This window comes from Aulonocara sp. 'chitande type north' Nkhata Bay, linkage group LG8, assembly GCF_057382095.1.
Source record: "Aulonocara sp. 'chitande type north' Nkhata Bay isolate Kocher_YH1m ecotype deep benthic linkage group LG8, A_spYH_male_GT1.1, whole genome shotgun sequence".
NCBI classification, from domain to species: domain Eukaryota; kingdom Metazoa; phylum Chordata; class Actinopteri; order Cichliformes; family Cichlidae; genus Aulonocara; species Aulonocara sp. 'chitande type north' Nkhata Bay.
In genome coordinates this window covers 14,785,539-14,812,505 of record NC_141351.1, presented here as the reverse complement: position 1 = coordinate 14,812,505, position 26,967 = coordinate 14,785,539, and the positions used below count along the sequence as shown (strand labels likewise).

At 39.8% G+C, this 26,967-nt stretch overlaps 2 protein-coding genes across 4 annotated transcripts; one reads left to right on the top strand and one right to left on the bottom strand.

Annotated features, from left to right (window-relative positions):
* Positions 1-717: 717 nt before the first annotated feature.
* Positions 718-23,302, bottom strand: aldh18a1 (aldehyde dehydrogenase 18 family, member A1). Of its 3 annotated transcripts, none has more exons than XM_086303758.1 (18): positions 23,150-23,302; positions 17,929-18,034; positions 15,729-15,880; positions 15,178-15,327; positions 14,663-14,767; positions 14,423-14,581; positions 13,191-13,281; positions 12,433-12,557; positions 11,880-12,024; positions 11,714-11,787; positions 11,490-11,589; positions 10,928-11,148; positions 5,455-5,592; positions 5,141-5,336; positions 4,938-5,059; positions 4,589-4,775; positions 3,111-3,206; positions 718-2,975 (listed from the first exon to the last, which is right to left on the bottom strand). In XM_086303758.1, the coding sequence occupies exons 1-18, from the start codon at positions 23,243-23,245 to the stop codon at positions 2,779-2,781; spliced, it is 2,460 nt and encodes an 819-aa protein (XP_086159884.1). In that variant the 5' UTR covers positions 23,246-23,302; the 3' UTR covers positions 718-2,778. The 3 variants fall into 3 exon arrangements, with proteins under 3 accessions (XP_086159884.1, XP_086159882.1, XP_086159883.1); XM_086303756.1 differs by lacking the exon at positions 23,150-23,302 and adding an exon at positions 18,201-18,509 and having other exon boundaries at positions 720-2,975; XM_086303757.1 differs by lacking the exon at positions 23,150-23,302 and adding an exon at positions 18,201-18,509 and having other exon boundaries at positions 720-2,975; positions 14,429-14,581.
* pnmt (phenylethanolamine N-methyltransferase) lies at positions 23,158-25,837 on the top strand. The gene is made up of 3 exons (XM_086303759.1): positions 23,158-23,379; positions 23,942-24,152; positions 24,557-25,837. Exons 1-3 carry the CDS (start codon positions 23,205-23,207, stop codon positions 24,993-24,995), a joined length of 825 nt encoding a protein of 274 aa, XP_086159885.1. The 5' UTR covers positions 23,158-23,204; the 3' UTR covers positions 24,996-25,837.
* Positions 25,838-26,967: the final 1,130 nt, after the last annotated feature.

The window sequence follows — 26,967 nt, the reverse complement described above, 5'->3', positions numbered from 1 at the left end:
TCCCATGTTAACCCTGTCCCAGGAAGGGTAAACTGGTCCGGCAAAGGTTTATGTCAATGCAAAATGGAAATTATATTTAAAATAGCAGTTTCAGTTAGTAACCTCCCTGGTTCATAACAGAAACACTCCTCAGTGTTCCGTTACGTAGAAAACTCCTGTTACTACGTGAACTAGATGCACACACCTGCACTTCAATAGCTACTGTAACAAACAACTCTTTACACTTAAGAGATGGTAAAATACAATTCTATCAAACATTATGTATCAAAGAAGCAATACTGAATGCCCCTAGATTGTTCCTTCTCTACCTCCAGTCATTTAGATGATATTTTCAATCGCTCCACACATAAAAAGGAAAAAAGAGTGAGATCCGAGTTTTGTCTCCCTCTTCATCTCTGAACCCTTTGGACTTGATGATGGGAAGCTGATTGAAGGGTAAGTAGTGCGTTTTGGAGAATGAATTCTTTAGATGATAGAAAAGAAAAAAGGAAAAAAGAAGAAACCGAGAAACCCAGAACATAAGACTGTGATTCCATTATTAGTCTCAGTTCTCCTTTTCTCCCTTTTCATTTCTGATGGCTGGATAATTAAACCTCTATAGTATTGTCTTCCATGTTACTTGCCCCACTTCCAGCAATGCGAATTCCCCTATGGGCAACTTTAAAAAGGGCCTTTTTAGACATCTGTTTTTCAGATCAGTATGACTTTTTTCCCCATTAATTTGTGTTCTTTGTGAAAGTAGAAAGACTAGTGCCAGGACAGAGATGAACATACATGTGAAAATGCTCAACATTTCATCTGCCAAAAAAAAAGAAAAAAGACAAAAGAAAGAAAAATATCCAAATATTCTTTTTCAACTTTTTATTCCACAATACTGCTATTAAATAACCCGAACTAATCCTTAAGTGTGCATTGCAAGACATCTGATAGCAGCTCAGAGGCTGGAATGTTACAAAGCTTAATTTAAAGGCAGTCGCATTCTCCCCTCCAGCTTGAAGGAGGCAGCTTGTCAATTACGATTCCCACTCTGACAGAAGCTTTGGGCGCCAAAAGGAACAAGCAGGAAAGCAACAAAGCATGGAAAAATGAACACAACATGCAAAAATAATCAAATAAATAAAAAAATATGGGAATATATGGATGCATGTAAATTGGAGTGTATTTAAGTGTCATTATTGCAGAGAAAATCTCATTTTCTGATGTCCTAGAATTGCATATTTTTAATCCTATTAGGTAAGATTTTACGAATACATTTACAAGCTGCATGTCTGATAATGTCACGGGTATTTTCAAAAGACAATATATCAGAAACATACAGAAAGTTCATCCCCGAATTAAAGCGGGGGGTACAAATATTGTTTGAACAAAGAAAGCACTTACAGTACAGTCAGTGTGAACCTCGTGGGTAATGAACCGATGTAATCCACTGAGCCCTTAGTCACTGAGAGGTTACAATATTAAATGTAAATTTAAATTAAATGATCATTTTACCATAGTAATACTGTAGTGGCTAGAGAGAAGCCATTAGCAATGTGTATCCATGACCACACATAATAAAGTTGGGATAACTTCTAATGATAAACAAGTGCATTTTGTTATAAATATTTTTGGATATTTTTGATCAAACTGAAAAATCATGTTCTGTGATTGTTTAAAACACACTGCTAGAGGTTCTTTTTGATATATCAATTATAGCAATGAAGTGTTTTTTATAGGTTATTAGAGTAATGTGTAACTGTGAAGGTACTTAGAGTCCATTACTAATGTGTGCTTAGAAAGATTCTTAGTTTGCACAGTTACTGTCAGAGTAATTAAACAGGGGCTCTGGCTTCTTGGTACCAGACATATGTTAGCTAATCAGAGTCACTGCAGACAGATGCATGCTAGTTATCTGTAATCAGCATACAGCCACACTTTTCATATAGAGAGACAGGGACCATATGACCTGTCAGCTTAACCTCCTAAGACCCGAACGTCATGCATTTTTAATTTCTCTTTGATATTTGGGCATATTGGGGCCCGATGAATGTAAAAACAAAGAATTACCAGATTTTTTTATTTACCTTATTTTTGTTTTTAAGAAAAATAAGAGCCACATATGAGGATATTCATTTAAAATTTTGATATAACAGTAGCAGTATAATGTCCTCGTAAGTGGATATCAGGCCCATGTAGAGCAAAATTGAGTATTTTGGTCTAAATAACCCAAAATGTGATGTCCACATATGTGGACGCCAGGTCCTAGGAGGTTAAAGTGGGAGAATAGTCAGACAACCATTATTAAAGTGAGATATTACCAGGAAATAAAGGAAAAAGAAATGACATCAAGCAAGGAATTTGAAGTTATTAAATAGATGTGTAAATAAATGAACAGTTTTAATATCGTTTTCTACCAAAATCTTTAAAAAAATAAATAAAGTAATTTAATTAAAAGATACCATTACTAAAATTAGTTTTCCCAGTGCAAATTCAAATGAGAAAATAATGACGAATCTCAATCTGTGTGAAGTATTTTTTTTTTTGCATGGTTTAAACACCGTTTGGGGTTTTTGCATAGTTTAATATTGGGGCTTATTGACTTACCCAACCTAAGCTGAGGTAGAATATTTTCAGACTCTTAGTCCTTAAATAGGAACCTCTTTTTAAATGTAGTAATAAAATGAACCATTGCTGTTTTGAGCAGCTATTTGCTTCAAAAGTTGAAGATAGTGAAAACAGTCAACCATCATCTAGAGAAAATAATAATAAGGCCAAAGGAATGCTGTCAGACTCTCTGGCCTAGTTGCTGTCTCTCTGTCCAGCTAAAGGCTGCCCAGCAGGCAGGTTTTCATGCAGGTACTTCATGGTACCATGCTCCGAGAAGTCGGCTACTGTGTGTCCATCACCTCTCAGGACCCACTTGGTTGTGAGCAGGCCCTCCAGGCCTACAGGGCCTCGGGCATGTATACGAGCCGTGCTGATACCTACCTCTGCTCCTAGAGAAAAGTACAGAAAGAGTGCAAATAATGAGGACTACATGAAGAGAACATATCAGTGAAATATGAGTAAAAATATTCAGGCAGGTTTAGAGAAAACAACACAGAGGATGTCAACACAAGACCACCACATACCCAGTCCAAAGCGGTAGCCATCTGCAAAACGTGAACTAGCGTTCCAGAAAACACAGGCGCTGTCCAGCTGCTGAAGAAACTTCTCTGCTGTGTCCTCTGACAGAACAAAACATCTCATTAGTGCTATTGTGTCTGTAAACACTTTTGGGGCTTAATTTAAAGAAATGAGAATAGAAACTGCGCTAAACTGACACATTAATGCACTGAATGAGACTGAAAGCTTATATAAAACCTAAAACTATCATTTAAAGCAGGGGTGGAGAACTCCAGGGCTCAAGGTGTCCTGCAGGTTTTAAATATCACCTTGTGTCAGCACACCTGAATCAAATGATTACTTCATTGCCAGTCCGCTGGAGAACTTCAAGACATGTTGAGGAGGTAATTTAGCCATTTAAATCAGCTGTGTTGGATCTAGGACACCTAAAACCTGCAGGACACCAGCCCTTGAGGCCTGGAGTTCCCCCATCCCTGATTTAAAGGCTTTCCTGAAAACAAAGGTATGTCCCCTGACATAATCTTTGAAATTCACGTGAACCGTGCACATCCATCCAAAAATATATCTACAAGCAGGTTAATGAAGACAGCGTATTCACCATTTTTATCAATCTTCTTCTCTGATAATATCCGACTTTGATACAAACTGATTAGTCTGGAATTCACTGAGGTTCCTTCTGTAGTCACTAGATGGCAGCAACACATCCTCTACTGCATGTGAGATCATCCTCAAGGTGGAAATCTTACCAGTAAACACTTTGCTTTATTTTTTAAAAGTTAATTCTGACTGCCAGAATAAAAGCACATAATATTTTTAATATTTATATTTTCAAAGGAACGTGAACCTGAGTTTCTTTGCCTTACTGAAAAACTAAGCTCCCACCATTCAAACGATACTAAATAGTGTCCACATGTGAATAGAAAATTGTAAAATATATGAGACATCAGTTTTGTCCACATGGTAATGACCACAGCCTTAAAGTGAGAGAACACACTGGAAACTGCACAGGATAGCTTCTTTCAAGATGAGTTAAGGACACACAGCATGACGGCTCACTTCAAAGACAGAAGTGTGTCTGAGCATGTTTCAAAGTTATGAGAAGTCTTTTAAACTGTTAATCAGCTGCTCTACATTTTAAATGGGCTCCGTCCACAATCTAGAGTCACAAAGGGAGGATGTGCACTCATCCTGACAACACCTTGTCACTGCTCATTAATCGCTATGGCAGAAAGTGAGACGTAAGGTGGACTGAATCCAACAGAGAGAGAAGGAAAACTTGATGAATATTAAGACACGGAACAAAAAAAGAATGACCAAACTGACAGGTGCTACTCAGTCATGGTGAGGTAAGATGTGACAGGAATTGTGAAACTACAAGGCAAAGGAATTAAAAAGCAAATTGGTAGAATGTATTTAAAAAGAGGGAGAGAGAAAGAGACTAGGCAAGAACAAAGTACTAACAGCGAGATATTGCATCACCTACCATTTTCCGTGATTATAACGTCTGTGTGAAAGCTGCCATACTTATGTATGTGCTCTACGGCCTCCTGCATGCTGTCCACCACCTCCATGCAGCACTCCAGCTCACCATACTCTGTCCGCATAGACTTTGCCTCTGAGGGGCTGAATGTCAGGTAGGAGGCAAACCGAGGGCCTGCGTGAATCTTCACCTAGTCTCATCAGACAGAAATAAATTATTTCTAACTTTAATATATTATGACAAAAAACTTTTTCATTTTGTTGGATGACTAGTGATGTATCTAAAAACGAGTAACATTGAAAGTCAGCCGCAGGTTTCCTTAATTTATCAATGCGTGTATTTGGCATTTTACCCGTTCAGTGCGGAGCATGTCGATAATTTGGTCGAACATAGGGGTCCTGAGGATGTCCCGGTGAATCAGCAGAGTTTCCATAGCGTTACATGCAGCTGGATAGTCACACTTGGAGTCTCTCACTAGAAGAGGAAAGCATTAGTCAGTCGCTGGCATGTTATGACTGACAGGCATTTATATGGGGGGGAACTGTTCTAACTGACCGATTTTTATGACTTTGTCAATGCTGGCTTCTGAGTCCACATAGACGTGACAGATTCCCTCGCTGTGACCCAGCACAGGAATGCCCTTGGCCGCTCGCTGAATGTCCCGCACCAGCTGGGATGAACCTCGGGGGACGATCAAGTCTATCATCTTATCCAGTCGGCACAGATCCTCCACTTCCTCACGGGTGCTCACCTGGGAAGAAATACGGGTTTGTGAATCACATCAGATAGAAGAGTGTGCTGTAAAGTGCTATAAAGATGACACAAGGTTCTCACTGCTTTTTAATAAATATGTAGGAAATCAGTTTTACCATCTGCACAGCCTCCTTGACTCCATGCATGGAAAGAGCTTCCTGGGTGAGCTGGTGGAGGACATGGTTGGTGTTGGCTGCCTCTTTTCCTCCTTTCAGCAGGAGGGCATTGCCACTGGCTATTGCCAGTGTTGATACCTAGTTATTACAGGTGTTCCGAGAAAGTGACAAAGTACATTTATAAAAATGGAAACCAAAAAGTTAGCTAAGCATATAAAGCACAGAATGTGTTATGGTAAGTTCTGCAGAAATACAAGGTGTTATTATTTATTCATGCTAATCTCCTATTCATAGTAACTTCCCCACATATCCATTAATAGAATAGAATTCAACTTTATTGTCATTGCACATGCACAGGTACAGGGCAACGAAATGCAGTTTGCATCCATCCAGAAGTGCTTTAGTGATATAGATATATTACAATATATATTAGCAATAATATAGATATGTGAGTATATTACAGAAATGGGTCTATTATGGTATGTTATAATGTACACGGTATGAAGTATGTTGTGAATATTCTATAACTATAAGTATGTACAGGCTGTAGTGAGTACAAGCTATGTACAGGATATGAACAGGATATAAATATGAAAAACTATACAGAATATGAAATAAATAACTTTACAGAATCTGGGATATACAGCTATACAGAAATGGGAACTATGCAAGTTGTAAACAGTTGTAGGATTAAAAATTATCGAATGTACAGAATGATTATTTACACAGAGCTATACAGTAGTGCAGTTAAGATAAGTGAGGGTGTAGATAGTTTCTACAGAGGCTATATAAAGTGCTAGTGGTTGTGAGTGGTGGTTCAGTCCATGTTATTATTGTGTTTGAGGGTACAGTTGTCCATTGTGGGGGTGTGTATGTTCAGTCCATGAGTTAACGTGGGTCAGATGTCAGGAGGCAGAGTTCAGGAGTCTGACAGCTGTGGGGAAGAAGCTGTTCCGGTACCTGGTGGTCTTAGTCCGGAGGCTCCTGTGGCGCCTCCCAGAGGGCAGGAGGGTGAAGAGTCCATGTGATGGGTGACTGGGGTCTTTGATGATTTTCCCAGCCCTTTTCAGACACCGCTTCCTGTAGATGTCTTTTATGGCAGGAAGTGGTGCTCCGGCGATGCGCTGGGCAGTTTTCACGACCCTCTGCAACGCCTTCCGGTCCGAGGCAGAGCAGTTCCCGTACCAGACTGTTATACAGTTGGTCAGGATGCTCTCGATGGTGCAGCGATAGAAGTTCACCAGGATGTCTGAGGACAGGTGGTTCTTCCTCAGAGTCCTCAAGAAGAAGAGGCGCTGGTGAGCCTTCTTGACCAGCTTGGAGCAGTTGGTCGTCCAGGTGAGATTCTCGGAGATGTGGACTCCCAGGAACTTGAAGCTGCTCACACGCTCCACAGCCGTCCCCTTAATGTGGATGGGTGGATGTGGGTCAGCATTCCTCCTGTAGTCCACGATGAGCTCCTTGGTCTTCTCGGTGTTAAGCAGCAGGTTGTTTCTGTCGCACCACTCAGCCAGACGATCCACCTCCTCCCTGTAGGCGGCCTCATCGTTGTCACTGATGAGGCCAATCACCGTGGTGTCATCTGCAAACTTAATGATGGTGTTGGAACCATCAGCAGGTCTGCAGTCGTGGGTGAAGAGGGAGTAGAGGAAAGGGCTCATCACACAGCCTTGTGGTACACCGGTGTTCATTGTGATGGTAGATGAGCAGCGGTTATCCAGCCGGACATGTTGGGGGCGGTTGGTCAGGAAGTCCAGTAACCATTTGCAGATGAGGGAACTGATACCCAGGTCTGTCAGTTTCCTGATGAGTTGTGAGGGGTGGATTGTATTGAATGCTGAACTGAAGTCTATAAACAGCATTCTGGCGTAGGTGTTGTTGTTGTCCAGGTGTGAGAGGACAGAGTGCATTGCGATGGAGACTGCATCCTCTGTGCTCCTGTTCCGGCGGTATGCGAATTGGTGGGGGTCCAGGGTGGGGGGGAGACAGGATTTGAAGTGTGCTAGGACCAGTCGCTCTAAGCACTTAGTGATGATGGGGGTGAGTGCTACTGGGCGGTAATCATTGAGGCAAGATGGGTTGGAGTTTTTGGGTATCGGGACGATGGAGGTGGATTTGAAGCAGGCCGGTACCACAGCGTGGGCCAAGGACAGATTGAATATGTCTGTGAGCACTCCTGCAAGCTCCCCAGAACACGCTCTGAGAACACGCCCGGGGATGCCATCAGGGCCTGCAGCCTTGTGGACATTGATCCTGCTCAGCACCGCTCCTACATCGGTGGGGGAGAGAGTCATAGGTTGGTGGTCTGGCGTCATGTCTGCTTTGGTTGTGGTTGTGGGGTTCCCTCGCTCAAAACGAGCATAAAAGTTGTTGAGCTCGTTGAGGAAGGAGACATCAGAGGATGCGGGGGAGGGTTTGGTGGTCCTGTAGTCTGTGATGGTCTGGAGTCCTTGCCACATGCGTCGGGGGTTGGAGTTGGAGAAGTGTTCTTCTACCTTCTTTTTGTAATGGTGTTTGGCTTTTTTGATGCCCTTCTTTAGATTAGCCCTGGCTGTACTGTAGGCGTGTGCATCTCCTGACCTAAAGGCAGTGTTGCGGGCCTTCAGGAGGAGACGAACATCCCGGTTCATCCAAGGCTTCTGGTTGGGGTACATGGTGATCCGTTTCTGGGTGGTGACACTGTCTGTGGTTTTGGAGATGTAATCCAGTACAGATGAGGCGTACTGGTCCAGGTCTGTGTGGGTGAACATATTCCAGTCTGTGTTTTTAAATCTGTCCTGGAGCACTGCGTCTGTCCCCTCTGGCCACACTTTAATTGTCCTCACAACAGGTTTCACACGTTGGATGAGTGGTGAATACCGTGGTGTGAGGAACAGGGAGAGATGGTCCGATTGTCCAATGTGGGGGAGGGGTGTGGCTTTGTAGGCTCCAGCCAGGTTGGAATACACATGGTCTAAAGTCTTGTCTCCTCTGGTGTGGCAGGAGACATGTTTGTGGAATCTGGGGAGGACTGTCTTTAAATTGGTGTGGTTGAAGTCGCCAGCAACAATAAAAGCAGCCTCGGGGTGTTTATTCTGGTGTTTGTTAATGGCTGCAGAAAGTTCTTTCATGGCCAACCTAGCATTAGCGTCGGGGGGTATATACACGGCAGTGAGTATGATCGAAGTGAATTCTCTGGGGAGATAATAAGGTCTGCATTTGACCATTAAAAACTCCGCATTAGGTGAGCAGTGACTCTCAGTAGTAGTGGAGTTCATGCACCAAGCATTGTTAATATAAATGCACAAACCTCCACCTCTGGTCTTGCCGGAGTCATCTGCTAGCCTGTCGGCTCGGTGTGTGTGGCGTCCTGCTAACTCGATAGCATTGTCCGGGCAGCTGTTGTTCAGCCATGTTTCGGTGAAAAACATGACATTTGAGTCCATAATCCGTCTGTTGTTAGTGATGGAGAGCCGTATCTCATCCAGCATGAAATCAGCATGAAGAACAACTGAGATACAGACGTGTAAGGACAGAAGAAACTATGACTGCATTTAAGAACGATCTATTAAATCAGGACTGGGACAAGGTGTACAAAGAAGCTGATATTGATATTGCATATGGCATATTTTTAAGAATATTCATGGAGTTGTACGATAAAAACTGTCCAACAATAAAATACAACAGAAAGCACAAATATTCAGATAGACCATGGCTCACTAAGGGTTTACAAAATGCATGTAAAAAGAAAAATACACTCTATAGGGAATACCTAAAACAAAGAACAAAAGAAGCTGAAAATAAATATAAAAAATACAAAAATAAGTTGACCAATATTATACGTGTATGTAGAAAGGAGTATTATAGTAAAATATTGAACAACAATAAACATAATATGAAAGGAATATGGGATGTTTTAAACGGTATCATTAAAAATAATTCTGGACAACAAAGTTATCCACAATACTTTATCGATAATGGCAATATTATGGAAAACACTGCTGATAAGGTCAACAGCTTTAATCATTATTTTGTAAATATTGGACCAAAACTGGCAGAACAAATTCCTGAGTCACTGCCATCAGTAGAATGTAGTGAAAACCTGATTGATAGGAACCCTAACTCAATGTTCCTCACATCAGTGGAGGAAAAAGAAATAATTGACATTGTACACATGTGTAAATATAAAACATCCACTGATTGTAATGATATTGACATGAAAATCGTCAAGAAGGTCATTGAAGGAATTGTAGGACCTCTAACATATATTTGCAACTTATCATTTCAGACGGGAAAAGTGCCAAACAAAATGAAAATAGCTAAAGTTGTGCCGCTGTATAAAACCGGGGATAGACGCCACTTCACAAATTACAGGCCTGTTTCTTTACTACCACAATTCTCCAAAATCCTAGAAAACCTGTTTAATAAACGATTAGACAAATTCTTAGATAAATATAAATTACTCTCTGACAGTCAATATGGAGTCAGATCAAAAAGATCAACATCTCTGGCATTAATCGAATCAATTGAGGAGATTACGAATGCTATAGATCAGAAACAGTATGCAGCTGGAGTATTTCTGGATCTCAAGAAAGCATTCGACACAATCAATCATGACATATTAATTAATAAACTGGAACGGTATGGGATTAGGGGGGTTGTACTGCAATGGCGCAGTTTAAAAAGCGGTTTAAGGATATGGTTTTTACAGGGTACAGGGAAAAGGTAGAGATTTGATAGGGTGTTCTTGTCTAATATTTTCATGTGTGTGCGCATGCACGGGTTTGTTGGTATGGGTATATATATATATATATATATATATATATATATATATAAAATTGTAGGTTGTGTATCCTTCAGGTGTTAATGGGGTTATTGAAAATGTGTATATGTGCGTATGTGTGTATATACGTAGGTATGGATAGATAGAAACATATATGTGTATATATTAAAAAAAAAAAAAAAAAATTACACATAACATATAATGTAATTACAAGGAGGTATTTCTGTAGTCTATTGATACTAGATAGTGGAAAAGGGGTGGGATTAAATAAGCTTATGCTTCTTCCTGCTCCTTTTTGAACATGGACGTTATTTGGAGTTGTGGTTGCTCGTTTTCCTTTTGTTTGCTTTGTTCATTTGTCTCTTTTAATTCTATTTTTTTTTTTTTATACTTTTTCAACATGTTCAAAATAAAGATTCAATCAATCAATCAATCAATCATTTTGTTTACCAGAGAACGGACATTGGCGAGAAAAATACTGGGTAAAGGCAGCCGGTGTGGTGTTAGCTTTAGCTTAGCCCGTAGCCCTCCGCGCCTACCTCTAACATTTTAGTTTTATCCCAGTCTAATACATGTGTGTGATGAAATACAAGGACATTAAGAGGTCAAATATCAGCCTTGTCTTGATATTGTCCCATATGTAATTTTTGTCAACAATGTTCAAGTGTTTTATATGTTTTTGTTAAGATTTAAGTTCTTCTGCAGCAATACCTGCGGCAAGCAGTCGGGTCGGGCCTCAAATATGACCAGAAGCAACCCGATGGGTACAGTAATCTGCTCCAGCTCTAAATTATGAGCCACTCTGGTCCTGCGCAGCACTCGACCCACACTGTCCTGGGCGGCCGTGGCTATCTGGCGGAGACCTACTGCCAAGCTGTTAAGTTTGGCCGGTGACAGACTGAGACGCTTCAGCATGGCTGGAGGCAAATGGCCTACAGAAAGAAGGCATAGCAGAGTTACACTTTGATAGCAGGTAGTGAGGTATAAAACTCATATGTAGAGAAAGGGAAAGTCGCCCTCTGGTGGCAACACATGAGAATGTTATCCCTTAGGTTCAATGTTGAAGTTATTGTAGCAACATACATGCAAAAGCTGCTGAAGTCTGGAAATCAGTTACATACATGGCACATGAATTTATTATCCTTATTTTTTTAAGAGAATGTGAAAGCACTAGCACTACAATACCAACATAAAACATCAAACAAAGAAAATGTCTCTGCAAGTCTAGTTTATATTTCAAAAACCAGACAGACTTGATGTGGTGTCCTGTTACCTGCACTGACAGCCAGGTCCATATCCATCTTGTTTGCAGCCAAAATCTCTTCCTTCCTTTCAGTCAGCAGATCTGCTAGATGGCAGATGATCTCACTCCTCTGACAAGTAAACAAAATAATTCAGTTTTTCTCTTTAAGTGATAAAGCACCCAAAGAGCTGTTTACATTTTTAAATGTTTATAAAAGATATTGCCCGAGTCCTTTATCTAAAAACATGTGTCACCTGGTCTGGATGCAGAGATGCAAGGGCTCTTCCAAAACGGCGCGCCATTTCTGTCTGTTCCTCCACAGATGGGCCTGAAGGAGAGTCAGGACAGAATTAAACATCAGAGCCTGCAGATGCAGTTTTACAGCAATAAAAAAAATTTATTCAGCTCAGGTAAACTCACCGGCAGGTTTAAATTCAGAGAAGAAGGTTCCTACTTTCTTGCCTTCCACAATGTCAGTGATGACATGGCCTGTTACTTTGGGGTTGGTGCCATTTGCAATAACCACTGAGGTGCCACCGTGCAAGGCCCAAAGGGCAGCTTTGACCTGCAGCCAAGCAGAGATTTAAAAAAAAAAATTTGTATAAGATTTACTTAATTTTAATACTCAGTCCAATCAAACGTACAATCTTTTATCGTGTCCAATATGACATGCAAACATTATCATATTGGAAGACACCATCTGAGAGTTGGGTCATCCCAACACGTTACATGTAATAACAAGCACAATCTGACCTCTTGTTGTTCATCTTATTTTATATATCACCGCTCATACTTTAAGGATTTTTCCCCCAGTCTGTGATATCTGCCCTGAGTTTTGTTGGTCGCTTGTATTTCTCATTTAGGTTTATGTAAAAGAATTTTCTGTAGAAAACTGATGCAAAAAAAAAAGAAATGTACAGGAAAAACCTGAACTTTTCCTTATTGTAATGACTTGATGGGCAACTTCACCAACCTTGGCCTCCATGCCTCCGATCCCAACTCTAGACTTTGTACCATAGGTGATGGACTGCTGGTCTCCAGGGTAGAAGATGTCAATGAGCTTGGCATCATCTGTTCCAGGGGGGCTGTTGTATAGTCCTACAATATGACCATTACGCATATGACTTATTTGTTTGAGATGAAAATAACCAGCATTTACACATCAGCCTAAATTGTTCCCACATCCATTTTATTGCTAATGTTACTAAAGCCATAAACAAAGCTGGTGAATATAGTTTAGTTAGCAACAACAAAGCAAAGGTTATATCCTCAGAAACATCCCAAACACATAATAATACAGATATAGAAAGAAACTGCAAGATCTCTGTTGATAAGAAAGCCCTATGTGATGATTGAAAGGTACTATTTTTGCATAAGTCAACCTCTTTAAAAGGAAAATCCTGGATAGTACCCTTTTATTGTGCATAATCATATGATAATTTACTATGATCACTCTTCTCTGCTGAAGTTTTGTTTTATTTAATATTCTAAAAGCCATCCAGATGATGCTGAATGACTGCAGCCGTGATTCTGTGTGTGCATGGACGCCATGTGTCAGCTCCATCAGCATTAGTTTCAAACACGAAGGCAGAAGGTGTGTGTTTGTCTTTCTCATATGGCTCTCCATTGACCCTGAGAGGGATGTTTTTTCCCCCCGTCAGCAAAGTGACCAGACAGATGGTGTTGTTACCTAACAGCTGACCCAGAGTGTTGTTGCAGTGACACACATACCCTCCACATCAGAGAGTGCGATGAGCAGGTCAGCCTTCATCTCTACAGCTAGCCGTGCTGCCAGGCTGTCGTTGTCCTTAATGCTGATCACCTGCAGAAACAGAAAATTGCTCATGTAAGCTCCTGAAGGCAGAAAAGCGGCAGCAGAGAGTAACCCATGAGCTTATTTTTTAAAGACAGAACTAAGCAGATAAACTGAAACACAAATATGTTAATACATATGACTCTGCAACACTGTTGGCAGCAACATCTGGAAAATGTTAAACAGAGCTGATCAACTCAGAGATAAGCTTGTGAAGAGCTTTTTGATGCTTGAGGTTTGGCCTTTTTTGTTGTTTTTTTCCCCATCAGATGTGACTGCATTTGGACAGAACTGTGAAGTTAACACTGACTCCTTTCAGGACAACCTAAAGTTAAACGATACAAAAGTAGGTGTGGCCACTCTAATAGCTGATTTAGACATTGGAGATGAATCTTTGTAGAGATTTTGGAAATCTCCCACCAGAAAATTAGTGTCCTTACATTGATGCTAAGATTATTATTCCTTACACTGAGGTAATGATTGTTATTTTCTCACTGATAAATTCAAAAACTGCAGCGAAAATGTAACGAAAAAAAGCACTGAACAGGCCAAACATTGTGATTACTAGGGAGGTGCACGCCAGGTTACAATGTAAGATTTGTAGTTGTGACATACATACAGTGTAGATTTCTCACCACGGCATAAATTTTAGCAGATAAATTACATAAAATAGGTAGTTATTTTTATTAAAATATCGATTTTGCTAGAAAGTTTTTTTTCCCGAAAACAACTGTTTTCTGTTAATTAAAGAAAACCTAAAGTTATACCACTGACTTATAAGTAGTAGTCTTCTAGCTGCCTAAGTCAATAATTAGTAATATTAATAATACAAATACAACGCAGTAGAAAGTGAAGCTAAATAATCTGATAAAAAGAGGTAAGTTATTCTCACAGGATGCCCGGTGATCACATGCACTGCTGTCTATCCCCTCCCTGCATACACATGCCTTTATGGTTGATTGCAGAGCTGACAAGGTAAGGTGGGGGTGGCAGAGGTGTTTCAGCGTGCGTGCGTGTGTGTAAGATAGAAAATGTTGTAGTTAATGAATAGTGGATGTTAAAAAAATAAAAATAAATCATAAACACCGTCTGCCACCCCTGCTGCCACCATCACTACAACCAGCGGTGCCCCCATGCTGCCTGTACCCACATTTACCCCCTGCAGGTCGCTGTTGGGCTCCGGAGGGGGCACCACAGCATCATTGGTGTTGATGATTGGCACGATGTTCATGTGCAGCAGCTCCCGCAGTGTGCTGTTCAGGTTCTGCCTCTTTTGGTCATCGTGGAAATCCAGATTTGTCACCAGGACCTGACGGCACAAAATCAGAAAATGTAGTGAGGGGAAAATTTAAGCAGTAGTAATTAATTAAGCAAGAATTTTGCAAAGCACCTGTGCTGTACAAGTGCTGTACTGGGTGAACATGGCTTCATACAGGGCCATCAGACCGCTCTGTCCAGCTGCAGCACAGGCTCGGGCCTCCAGCACCGGCAAAGACTGAAACACAAACAAACACAAAGACAAATTACACCACACCGACCAAGTGCAATTTATAAGCTAGACAGAAAAGTGTGACCTACACACTCTATACACAAAGAAGAATAAATGTAAGCTAGTGCAACATATGATAGTATTTGCACTGAAGTGCACGTGTTTGTTCAAGTGAACTGTCTGATAAAGCACCATAGCATAAACAAAGTTTTAATTAACTGTAAACAATGAGCTTCAAAATAATAGAAATTATTGTGGGATTATATTGGGATGATATTTCATTGTATTTTCACACTGAAGAAAATCTAAAGCATTTGGTGAAGATTTGACTTACCTTGTCAGCAAAGTGGCAAAGTTTTCAGCTAACATCAGCATCTTTATTTTCTGAGATACCCTAAGTTCCCATCTTTTCTCACCATGTCATTGAGTTGACTGTGTCCAGAGTGGAGCGCCTGCCGAACACTCTGGGACAGCAGGATCTCATGTCTCAGTCTTTGCTTGCCGAAGGCCACAGCTCCACTGGTGACAATCATCATCTCCCTGCCTTGATTCTGCAACATAGCCACCTGCGCAACAACGGACCCATTTAGTTTCACTGCTGGGGCTATTTTCTTCCTCTTCAGGCTCACTAATGATTTTGATTTAAAGCTCAGTTTTAACCAATTATGAACCCATACATTCTGTAACTTGGTGATAAATGTCCATTTTGTACTATCTGTAGCAAGTACTACAGTACATGTGTCTACAGAGAGATAGAAAATGAGTTGAATCAAAGGAAAAAGGGACATTAAAACATCATCAGTAGATGGGAAACATCATGAAAACCCACAGATTGGTTTCCACGTCACTGAATTTTAAAACAGTTAGGTCAAAGCTTGTGTTACCTGATTTTTACCCCCGTGTCAAGAATTTTCTACACAATAATCTGTAAAATGTATAGAGTGCATCATTTTATTTGTTTTTTCACCTGCTCCACAATCGAGGCCAGCCTCCCAAGAGCCAAGCCACACTCATCTCCACGTGTAACGACGGCACTGCCGAGCTTAACTACGATCCTCTTGGCCTGACGCAGCTCACTGCGGTGTGCGAAGGAGCTGCTATGAGCCCTGCCCTGGCCACCTGGAAGATATTTTTCTGCTTATTAATCACACTTAACTTTTCAGTACTGTGCTTAATAAGAGCCAGCTGCTAACATAATGTTCATGATGCTGCCCACTAGACTAAATACTAAGATGATCTCATAATGCCTGATTACATTCACTCAGCATTCACTTTGCGAGGTACAGCTAGCAAAATGCAGTTACCTAATCAGCCAGTCACATGGCAGCAACTAAATGCATTTAGGCATGTAGACATGGTCATGATGACCTGCTGGAGTTTAAAGTGAATATTAGGTGATTTAAGTGGCTTTCAATGTTGCATAGTTGTTGGCGATGGATGAGCTGGTTTGGGTATTTCAAAAACTGCTGATCTAGTTGACAGAGAATGGTCAGAAAAAGAGAAAATATCCGGTGAGTGGCGAGTTCCCTGGGAAAAAAAATCCCCTGTTAATGTCAGAGATCAGAGCAGAATATCCAGACAGTTTTGAGCTGAAAGGAAGGCAACAGTAATACAAATAAATATTTGTCACAACCAAGGCATGCAGAAGGGCATCATGAATGTGGAGCGGACAAATCTGCAGCAATTGCATGATGCTATCTATGCCACAAAGAATTAAGGCAGATCTGAAGGTAAGGAGTCCAACTCAGTACAAGCACGGTGTAACAAATATGTGGCAAGTGAGTGTACATCTCTTTACTTATTGTAGTTTAAAAATGTCTCCCTTCCACATTTGCTGATGTAACACTATCTGGGTAAATATTTTTCCTTTAACTGACCACTTCAAACAACCATTTTATTTATTTTTTGCTGGGTTTCCGTTTCATTGATTACATGAATGAAGCAAACAGTGTGAGGCCCTTCCACACATCCATTTGCAACCTGGGAAACAGATAATCACAGCCTGCAAACTGCCACATCAGCAGGACACTCAGAGAAAGCCTGTGCTGACATTACACATCTCTGTGGACAGAGAGAGCGCACCAAAAAAAAAAAAAAGAAAGAAAAAGGAGGGGGAAAAAAAAACAAGGAGAAAGAGAGCAGTCGGTGACATCTTTTACAGAGTAGAGCAGGTCAGAAACTGCCCTGACCTACAAAATCAAATCGTTTAATGTTTGAGCATGTGACCAATACACTATAAAAACTTTTTAGCTTGCTAAGATCACTTTAATTATCATTTCATTTGTGATTATTTGTTTAATTCTGGATCAATCGCTGGTCTATATGTGTGATGATTAACCGAAACAACAGTCACAATATATAGTTATTGTCTTTAAAATGTCTGTTTTCATAACCAATTCTTAGACAGTCCTCTGGGAAAAAAGATTTGCATGAAGAATTATTATTTTGAAGTGATTTACCACATATCAAAAAGTTTCTGTCCTGGGATTAATAAAGCAATTGACATATTACATTTACTTGCTGGTGTTCGACTGCCAAAAAGAGATTTTTAATGTTTCTGTGTGTTTTCTATGTGTAACAGCTTTGCTTATATTGGTAAACAGACAGTCAACAGGTTTTACAGAGGGGTTATAAATAAAACGAGGAAAACTATTTGTTATACAAGTTTTTTTTCCATGACTCTGTGTTATTGTACCTACATTATAATCAATACAGTCCTTTTTGGTCACTTAAAATATCTTTATAGCACTGTGATGGTATATCTGATGTCATTTGCCCTGTTTTCATGGACGGATTTCCATTGAAAAAATACATTTTATATGTCAATTTACACATTTTACCCTCCAAAAATAAAGGATATATAAAAGTGACTTTGCCAAAAACCATTTGAGGCTTCTATATTGAGACAAAAATGTTCTTTCTGGCTCAAAATGCTTTTCATCATTCATTAGAGATAAATATGTTTCACATATGTTTGACAGATTACAGGCCATCAAGACACAAGTTTAAATTTGTTTTGGTTTTTTTGGGGGGCAAATACCAGAAATAACTTTTTTGATACAGCCCAGACTGCCACAATATTATCTTAACACATAGAATAATCTATTCCTTTAACTGTCCCACAAGGGGAAATTTGGTTAAGGCACATAAAGCACTGGATTACTTGCCTTGTGTCAGTTTTCTGGAGAGCAGCTGGCTTAAGTGTCTTGGTGAATCCGGGGGGATCTTTGAACACAGGGTGAGCCTCAGCAGCAGCATGGTCATTTTTATGGTCTTTAATAGAGACAGAAACACCAGTAGGACAAATACATCAACTTTTTCCATCCACCTAAGACGTCTTCTTGCATAGCAACATGAAACCTGATTGCTTGCATCCACGTGCACAGTCAAAATATAAATAAACCTCCTGCTCCATGCATATTAAGATGTTTCTTCTTACTTAACCTCCTGAAGTCCCGGTATATGTTGCCCTGCGTGCTAACCAGCCCCTGTCTTCTGTTAATTCTTGTTCACCTTCTTCTTCTTTAAGCTTTGATTCCTTCATTTATCACAGCAGTGCTCTGAACACAGACGGACACGGCTCCTCCCCTAAGTGATGAAACTTTTGCTGCAGCTTACAGCAAAGAGAATGAACACGGAGCGTTTCGCTTCGTTTAAAAAATATTCGTTAAAGATATTATACTGATAACTACAATAAACTAATAACTCTCACTCTGTAGTCTGATATTTAAAAATAAAAACCGACGCCTTGTACATTGGCTGTGAAGTGGTAGGAGATGACGTCAGGCCGGCCGGCGAAATGCGGAAGAAGAACGGAAGACGGTAATTTTTTTCACTTTTCAAAATAAACCCCTGCCACCCGACAGTCATGCTGTCGTACAATGCTGTTAGTCACTACTGTAATACTGACAGTGCTCTACTCCAGTGACATTGGTGGAGGAGCACCAGAGGTAAGGGGTGATGAATAGGTAAGAGTTTCTAGTAAAACAAAAGATAGATCATCAAAAATAAATTGTGTTGTTTAATAAAAATCCTGACTTGTGTGTTGATGGTGACTTAAGGAATCTATATATTCTAAATGCTTTTCCAACCCATAACCTCACATTAGGACTTGTAATGATACAGAGGGCCACCGCAGTTTGAAACGAAAATATTTTTCATTAAATGCGTCCTGTATTATTCTCATTTAGTCAATTTAAAAGTAACTGGAAGTGGTGGATGCTGAAATCATGTCCTGCACTTCTATAATTACCTTGTCACCTATATTTCAGTTACTCCATATAGTTAAAAAAAATATCAAAACATGAATTTATTTTGCTTTTGTATTTTTGTAATTACACTATTGTGCTTCAACAAAATAGAGTAACCCAGAGGAGACTTGACTCACACTGTTGAACCCCCACTGCCCCTGGGACTATAGATAACTAAATTGACTCCTGTTGTTCTGGCTAAGTGTGTATTATTCCATTATACCTGACCTGTTCTTTTCTCTGTTGTCTGTTTTATCCCCTTTATCTGTTCTTCCATGTTCCTCCTCTCCTTTGCTCTATTATCTGTCTATCTGACTCAGGGGAAGGAACTGACCCTTACCGTACTCCTGCCTGCACTAATCCACAAACATGTCTGTGCGAGTGGGTGGTGCAACATTTTAATTCTGTTTATTTTTGGCTCTTTTTAACTCTTTTTTAACTATTTTTGTGTTCTCCACAACGATTTCATGGAATTATTAGGACATACACATTCACGTCGCCCTCTTGATAACTACTAGGGTATATCAACCTCAGGTGTACTTTGTCTTCAGTTCTTGTTAGAAGTGTTAGCATCGTGAAATATTTAACAGTTTTGAGCAGACTGCACATTATACCTGCATAACATCAACGTGTTTTTATTTGAACTGTGAGCAGTGTACCGATATTCACATTTACCTCTAAACATTGAGTATAGCCCGAGTAAAAGTGCACACTGATATGGTTGAATCTTGTCATGTTCAGAATACAAAGCAATAAGACCCTCTCCTCCAAAACTTATACAGACATATACAGTGGTGTTAGGGAATAAACACTGGTCAAAAAAAAATTAAAGAACACATTTTAATCAGTGATCAGTGTAGCATCAACTTTATGTTTCCATCTGTCTGACCCCAACAGGTTGCACCTCAGACCATCCAGGAGTGTCAGACATGCAAATAAACATCTAGACGACAAACAAACTGTAAACCATTTTTGATTGCTGCTGAAACTTTGGCATAAAAAAAGCCTGGTACATCTTTTTTTTTCACTTTGGTTTTCAAGCTATCTTTTAACTTAGCCACTGTAGGATGATCATTTTCATTTCCTTAAAATGTCTTAACACATTACCCAGTCATACCAGTACATACAGGGAGTGCAGAATTATTAGGCAAATGAGTATTTTGTCCACATCATCCTCTTCATGCAAGTTGTCTTACTCCAAGCTGTATAGGCTCGAAAGCCTACTACCAATTAAGCATATCAGGTGATGTGCATCTCTGTAATGAGAAGGGGTGTGGTCTAATGACATCAACACCCTATATCAGGTGTGCATAATTATTAGGCAACGTTCTTTCCTTTGGCAAAATGGGTCAAAAGAAGGACTTGACAGGCTCAGAAAAGTCAAAAATAGTGAGATATCTTGCAGAGGGATGCAGCAGTCTCAAAATTGCAAAGCTTCTGAAGCGTGATCATCGAACAATCAAGCATTTCATTCAAAATAGTCAACAGGGTCGCAAGAAGCGTGTGGAAAAACCAAGGCGCCAAATAACTGCCCATGAACTGAGAAAAGTCAAGCGTGCAGCTGCCAAGATGCCACTTGCCACCAGTTTGGCCATATTTCAGAGCTGCAACATCACTGGAGTGCCCAAAAGCACAAGGTGTGCAATACTCAGAGACATGGCCAAGGTAAGAAAGGCTGAAAGACGACCACCACTGAACAAGACACACAAGCTGAAACGTCAAGACTGGGCCAAGAAATATCTCAAGACTGGTTTTTCTAAGGTTTTATGGACTGATGAAATGCGAGTGAGTCTTGATGGGCCAGATGGATGGGCCCGTGGCTGGATTGGTAAAGGGCAGAGAGCTCCAGTCCAACTCAGACGCCAGCAAGGTGGAGGTGGAGTACTGGTTTGGGCTGGTATCATCAAAGATGAGCTTGTGGGGCCTTTTCGAGTTGAGGATGGAGTCAAGCTCAACTCCCAGTCCTACTGCCAGTTTCTGGAAGACACCTTCTTCAAGCAGTGGTACAGGAAGAAGTCTGCATCCTTCAAGAAAAACATGATTTTCATGCAGGACAATGCTCCATCACACACGTCCAAGTACTCCACAGCGTGGCTGGCAAGAAAGGGTATAAAAGAAGAAAAACTAATGACATGGCCTCCTTGTTCACCTGATCTGAACCCCATTGAGAACCTGTGGTCCATCATCAAATGTGAGATTTACAAGGAGGGAAAACAGTACACCTCTCTGAACAGTGTCTGGGAGGCTGTGGTTGCTGCTGCACGCAATGTTGATGGTGAACAGATCAAAACACTGACAGAATCCATGGATGGCAGGCTTTTGAGTGTCCTTGCAAAGAAAGGTGGCTATATTGGTCGCTGATTTGTTTTTGTTTTGTTTTTGAATGTCAGAAATGTATATTTGTGAATGTGGAGATGTTATATTGGTGTCACTGGTAAAAATAAATAATTGAAATGGGTATATATTTGTTTTTTGTTAAGTTTCCTAATAATTATGCACAGTAATAGTCACCTGCACACACAGATATCTCCATAAAATAGCTAAAACTAAAAACAAACTAAAAACTACTTCCAAAAACATTTAGCTTTGGTATTAATGAGTTTTCTGGGTTCATTGAGAACATGGTTGTTGTTCAATAATAAAATTATTCCTCAAAAATACAACTTGCCTAATAATTCTGCACTCCCTGTACATATCCAGCAGGATTTTCTCTCCCATTGATATCTGTTTTCAGAGTATTTGTTTATTTTTTTAAGTAGTAGAAACTTAGTTACAGAATGTTTAATGTGCATTTTATATATTATTATGTCTGATAACTTTAGTGGAAACATATTTTTATATTTCCAGTCCCGGTGGTTTTTATATTGTTGTGGATTGTGTGTGATTTAGCAGCCCTGATGCATCTGATACCTTTGCATTGTTTTTTCTGGTTGGTACTGGAATTTCACCTGGATTTTATACATTGTGATTGTTGTTTGTCTTAAACAATGCTGATCACAGATAAATGTTGAATGCATCTGTCTTTGTCGTTTTCTTTTCAGACAGTATCAGTATTTTCTTTCTTTTCTCAGTCATAATTAACCATTTACATATTCTAATGAATTTAAATTTAAAGGATTAAATTGCAAAGTATTTATTAAATAAATCTTTCATTACACTGCTGATTAATACCCACAAACCTAATTAGCTTTATTAAAATGGGGCTCTTACATGTGTTAGACTCAACCTAACGATAATAGCAGAGCTTCACAACTATTTACATATTTTGAACTAATAACAATCCAAATTGTCTCAATGTGTGTTACAGTCTCCAGAGTGTGAAATGTCTGTGGACACTCAGGGGACAGAGGAATGCTTTGAGGTGAGCAAGAGAAAGATTTTCTGTTTGAGTGTATATATAAAAATATTTCAAGAGCATTGTAATTATATTTATATTATATATATATTATATTGTAATTATATTTTTTAAAGCTTTATTTTAAAAACCGTAAGATTGTTTGTCTTGCTAAGATTGTTAGCAAGACAACAATCTTTGCATTCTCCTTTTTTTGTGAGTGTCAGTGAAAGACTTTACAAGTTTCAAACTTCTTTTTAAATCTTTGACTTCCTATGTGAGGCATACGTAAAGAGGCAGTCTTCCCCGCCTTTACTTTGCAACCACTTGATATTTCTTATCTCTGCAGCTCAGTACAAAAATCACAAAGCGAAATGGCCAACGAAGACAGAGACAAACTTGTTTGTCTTTGAGACAGACCTGTTTGTATTTTCGAAAGGGGTTGCCTAAGAACAAACCTGCTCAGTGCCATTTAACTCCAAAAGGCCCTTTGGAATGATTGTGTAGATATGAGAGGCTTTTGAAAGGTGGGTGAAGGAGCTAAAAGCCATATGAGGAGTCCATTATTGGGTCTAGTGTTGGAGGAAGCCCCCTGATCTGATGGTATCAGTGCCTTAGGGCAGGGAAAGTGAACAGAACAAATGCTATCAGGCAGCATCGACTAAAAAAAGAGGATCTCTATCTCTGTCCATGAAACTCAGAGTAGCCCAAAGCAAAAGCACACGCATAATACCACAGATACACCCACACAGAGACACACAGACACAAGTATATAATTCAGCTCAAGGGGTCTCAGCAGCTTACCTGAAGACTGACCAGCCAAAACAGACGTGCAAGGTATCGCAGCAGAGAAAGCAGGATGATGGAAGAAAAAGGAAGAGAGAATGGAGTGGCAGCCATAAAAGCCTGCTACCGGAGATTTGATCCTGCTGCGTATCTACAGTACAACTACACTCCACCACGGGCTGACTTCACAAGAAAAGACAGTATTGTGCCGTGGAAACTGGCATGCCTGCACAGAGCTTTTACTGAAGGTAAGGAGGTTCTGGCGTATTTTGTTTCTGAAATGCAATAAAAATTTGCTTCATCACTCATTTGCTTCTTCATCTCCCCATTTTTCCTTCTCCTAAGATAAGATAAGATAACTCTTTATTGTCATTGCACAGTCATACATAGTACAGTAGTACAATGAAATTGGAAAACTGTCCTACGTCGGCACTACATATAACACAACACGACACGATATGACAGATCACAACGCAACAAACAACACAACACAGTATATTAAGAAGAATAAGTGTATGTGTATTGCACACTGTTATTATTGCACATTAATCCTAGTTTGTAGCAGAAAACAAATAGAGCCTTGGGTGGGTCCAAGCACTGCTGAAGAGCTTGTCCCTAATAAAAATAATAATTTTTAAAAAGGCAACTAAACCTCTTTTTCTTTTCCTATAAGGTTACTTAATGAATGATCACTTTTATTTTACTGAGTGATTCAGTGTCAGGATCTTTACATCTAATATGATAATGTTTTAACCAAGAAAACTTTCCTTCATGATCTCACTTTGCTCTTTTTTTCTCCCCTCTTCCCAGGTGATATGAGTGGTGAGCTCCTCGTGGACATAGGTTCAGGTCCCACCTTGTACCAGGTGATGAGTGGCTGTGAGGTTTTTAGTAAAGTGCTCCTGACAGACTTCCTGGAGGTGAACCGGCAGGAGCTGAGGCGCTGGCTGCAGGATGAGGGACAATGCAGTCTTGACTGGACACCATACCTACAGCACGTCTGCAAACTGGAGGGACGATGGTATGGAAAAGATCACTTTGAACTATAGCTAAAGACTTGGTACAGCTTAAAATGATGGTTACTAAGATTCAGTGAACGTTAGATACCTGGTATTTTGTATGGCTAACCAAAGACAGAGAGAAAGAAAAACAAGATCACATATTTTCCTCTTTCTTGTTGATTTTCTTGAAGCAACACTCTTTTCTTGCACAGTCCTCAGAATGAAGTTTCCTTCTGTGTCATAACAATTTATTTTGGGTTCTATCATGGAGCGTTCTTCTTAATAATAAGACAAGAAAAAAGTGTCTAAGTTAGAATAAAATACTTGCCAGTTTAATGATAATGATAAAAAATCATGCACTGATTAGAATATGGTGCCAGTCTGAAAGAGCTGTTTTATACAGTTTGATGATTCACTCAAACAGGCCCTCAGCGTGGACTGAGAAAGCTGCAAAGTTACGTCAGGTCGTCGCGGACATCCTCCCCATTGACGTGCACTGCTCTCAGCCCCTGGCTCCTGACGCCCTTCCTTTGGCAGGGGCCGACTGTCTGGTGTCCTGCTTCTGCCTGGAGAGTGTCAGCCCTGACCTCGTTGCCTTCACCAGGGCCCTTGGCCACATCGGGAAGCTCCTGCGCCCTGGTGGTCACCTCATGCTCATCGGAGCCCTCGGGGAGAGTTATTATTTTGCGGGGCCTGGGGTGAGGATCCCAGTGGTCCCGCTGAATGAGGCCCAGGTCTGTACTAGTTTGAAGGAGAGTGGATACACTCTGATCCGACTGGAGGTTTACACACTGACTCAGGATATGAGGGTGGGGGTTGATGATGTGACTGGAGTGTTTTTTGTAAAGGCAAAGAAGGATTAACAAGGGAGAAAGTAAACAAGTGAGAGAAAAGCAAAGAAGGCAGATAAAAAAAATCTCAAAGAAGAAATTAAATAAGTCACTATTCAGACGGAAATAATATAGATTAAGCCTGGGTAAATGTTTAGCAGTTATTTAGAAAGTGGATTGCTGATAATGCTGAGAATAAAATGCACACATATTTCTGTTTTGAGTTAGAGCCTGTGCTTTAGTCATTTTAAGGTATTCCAGTTTCCACACGAATGACATGTTTCACTTTATTCCACCACATTTTGTCGCATTTTCATCATGTTACTCTGGACCTCCGTCTGTCTTTCTAAGAGGGAAAGTAAATGAGAGACTATTTTGCTGCAGAAGCACTTATTGGTTTAGTAAAGGCAGCCACCTCCTGCAGTTTCTACAGCATCAAGAATGTAAACATTAGTCCTACAGTAGGCATATCACATAAAATCCCCACAGGAATTACCCAGCCGTATGTAAACAGCATGTGCTTATCTTTGTTCAGCTGCTAATTATTCAAAAGGTTGAGATGATTTTTGATTGTATGAATAAAAATGCAATGCTTATTTATTTTTCTTGGTACTATGTGCTATTTTAGGGAATCATTTTATATTGCCATCTAGAAACGTCTTTGTGTAATTAGAAGGATTGAACACAAGGTGTCGCTACTTGATCATCTTGAGTTGCTCCTCAAATCTCATCACAGGCCTTAACACATCTCTTTAGTAAAGAGATATCATTGTTGTTGTTATTATTATTATTATTATTATTGCTGCAAAACGGTTACTAATTGTACTCTAAATTAATTACAATGTGTAAAGACACTATTAATAGCTTATTTTGTGTTCCCCTAACATTAAAAAAAGCTTAACAAAACTAACTTGTTGCCTTGGGTAATACGTATTACACTCACATGTTCATTTTGCCTTGAGAACTGTTTTAATTTGTCATAGTAAAGATTCAACAGGATGCTGGAAACATTCTTCAGAGATGTGCACAGGACCTAACACAGAACTCTGGGCCCTATACACCACATTTAATAATAATCTAGGATATGCACAGTTTGACAGTTTGAAATCTCCATCTTCAACCCTTGTTTCTCAGCAAATTCTGTTGTTTGCGTCACACTGTCACTATCAGCAACAAAATAAGTGTCCAAACTTATTTGTGTTTATGAAACACTAAATTAGAGGTACCTTAGTTGAGAGCAACTAATAATAGTAATTAATTTTATGAAAATACACTTAAAAGTCAAAAAAATCTGGGCCCCGGCCTTAAGTTTGATACCCTTGTTTTAAATGTTATCACAACACAAATGTTAGTGATGCCATATACATGTAGTAGCAGTAACATTTATAATCCAGAAATTCAATTTGCCCCTTTGGGCAGCTTTCAGATAAACAGAACCACAACAATAAAGATGTCACAGTTACAAACATCACAGATATTAACAAGATGGGCCTGAAACATCACCCAGAATCAAAGCACAGCTATGTGCAAATGACACTCTCGACGTTACACCTGGATTTATTCAACAATTACACTGCAAAGCATAAAAAACTTCTGGCACAAGAAGTTTGCAGAGGTGGAACCCCATACATTTGTCCTGATGGTAGGAAGTTATACTCACTATAAAAAAGGTGCGTCACTGAGGATGTCTCTCCACTTTTATACCTCTTAGGACTATAGAGTGAAAAATGCTAGACAATAAAGCAGAAATTAGAATTACTCTCCACCACTGAATAATAAAGACAAACCAGAATGTGTTAAAAGTCAAAAGCATATAAATCAAAAAGGGACAAATATGCACATTTTGGTACATTTATCCACTTTTGAAATATTATGCAGGGATCTGCTGCGCTGTAATGCTGCCCCATGGTTTTTAATTAGAACTATTTGAAGTTTAATAAATGATACCGTGGCGATTAGAAGATATAACTGACTACCTACAACCTTTTCTTTTCTTTTCATTCAT

Bases quoted from the DNA above. Each gene is read 5' to 3' on its own strand.
- pnmt (XM_086303759.1), top strand. From the start codon at position 23,205: ATGATGGAAGAAAAAGGAAGAGAGAATGGAGTGGCAGCCATAAAAGCC. The intron at 23,380-23,941 runs GTAAGGAGGTTC...CCCTCTTCCCAG, and splicing joins GCACAGAGCTTTTACTGAAG to GTGATATGAGTGGTGAGCTC. The intron at 24,153-24,556 runs GTATGGAAAAGA...TCACTCAAACAG, and splicing joins TGCAAACTGGAGGGACGATG to GCCCTCAGCGTGGACTGAGA.
- aldh18a1 (XM_086303758.1), bottom strand. From the start codon at position 23,245: ATGGCTGCCACTCCATTCTCTCTTCCTTTTTCTTCCATCATCCTGCTT. The intron at 5,593-10,927 runs GTATTGCTGCAG...TGTAATAACTAG, and splicing joins GACCCGACTGCTTGCCGCAG to GTATCAACACTGGCAATAGC. The intron at 5,060-5,140 runs GTCAGTTAGAAC...TTCCTCTTCTAG, and splicing joins TGACAAAGTCATAAAAATCG to TGAGAGACTCCAAGTGTGAC.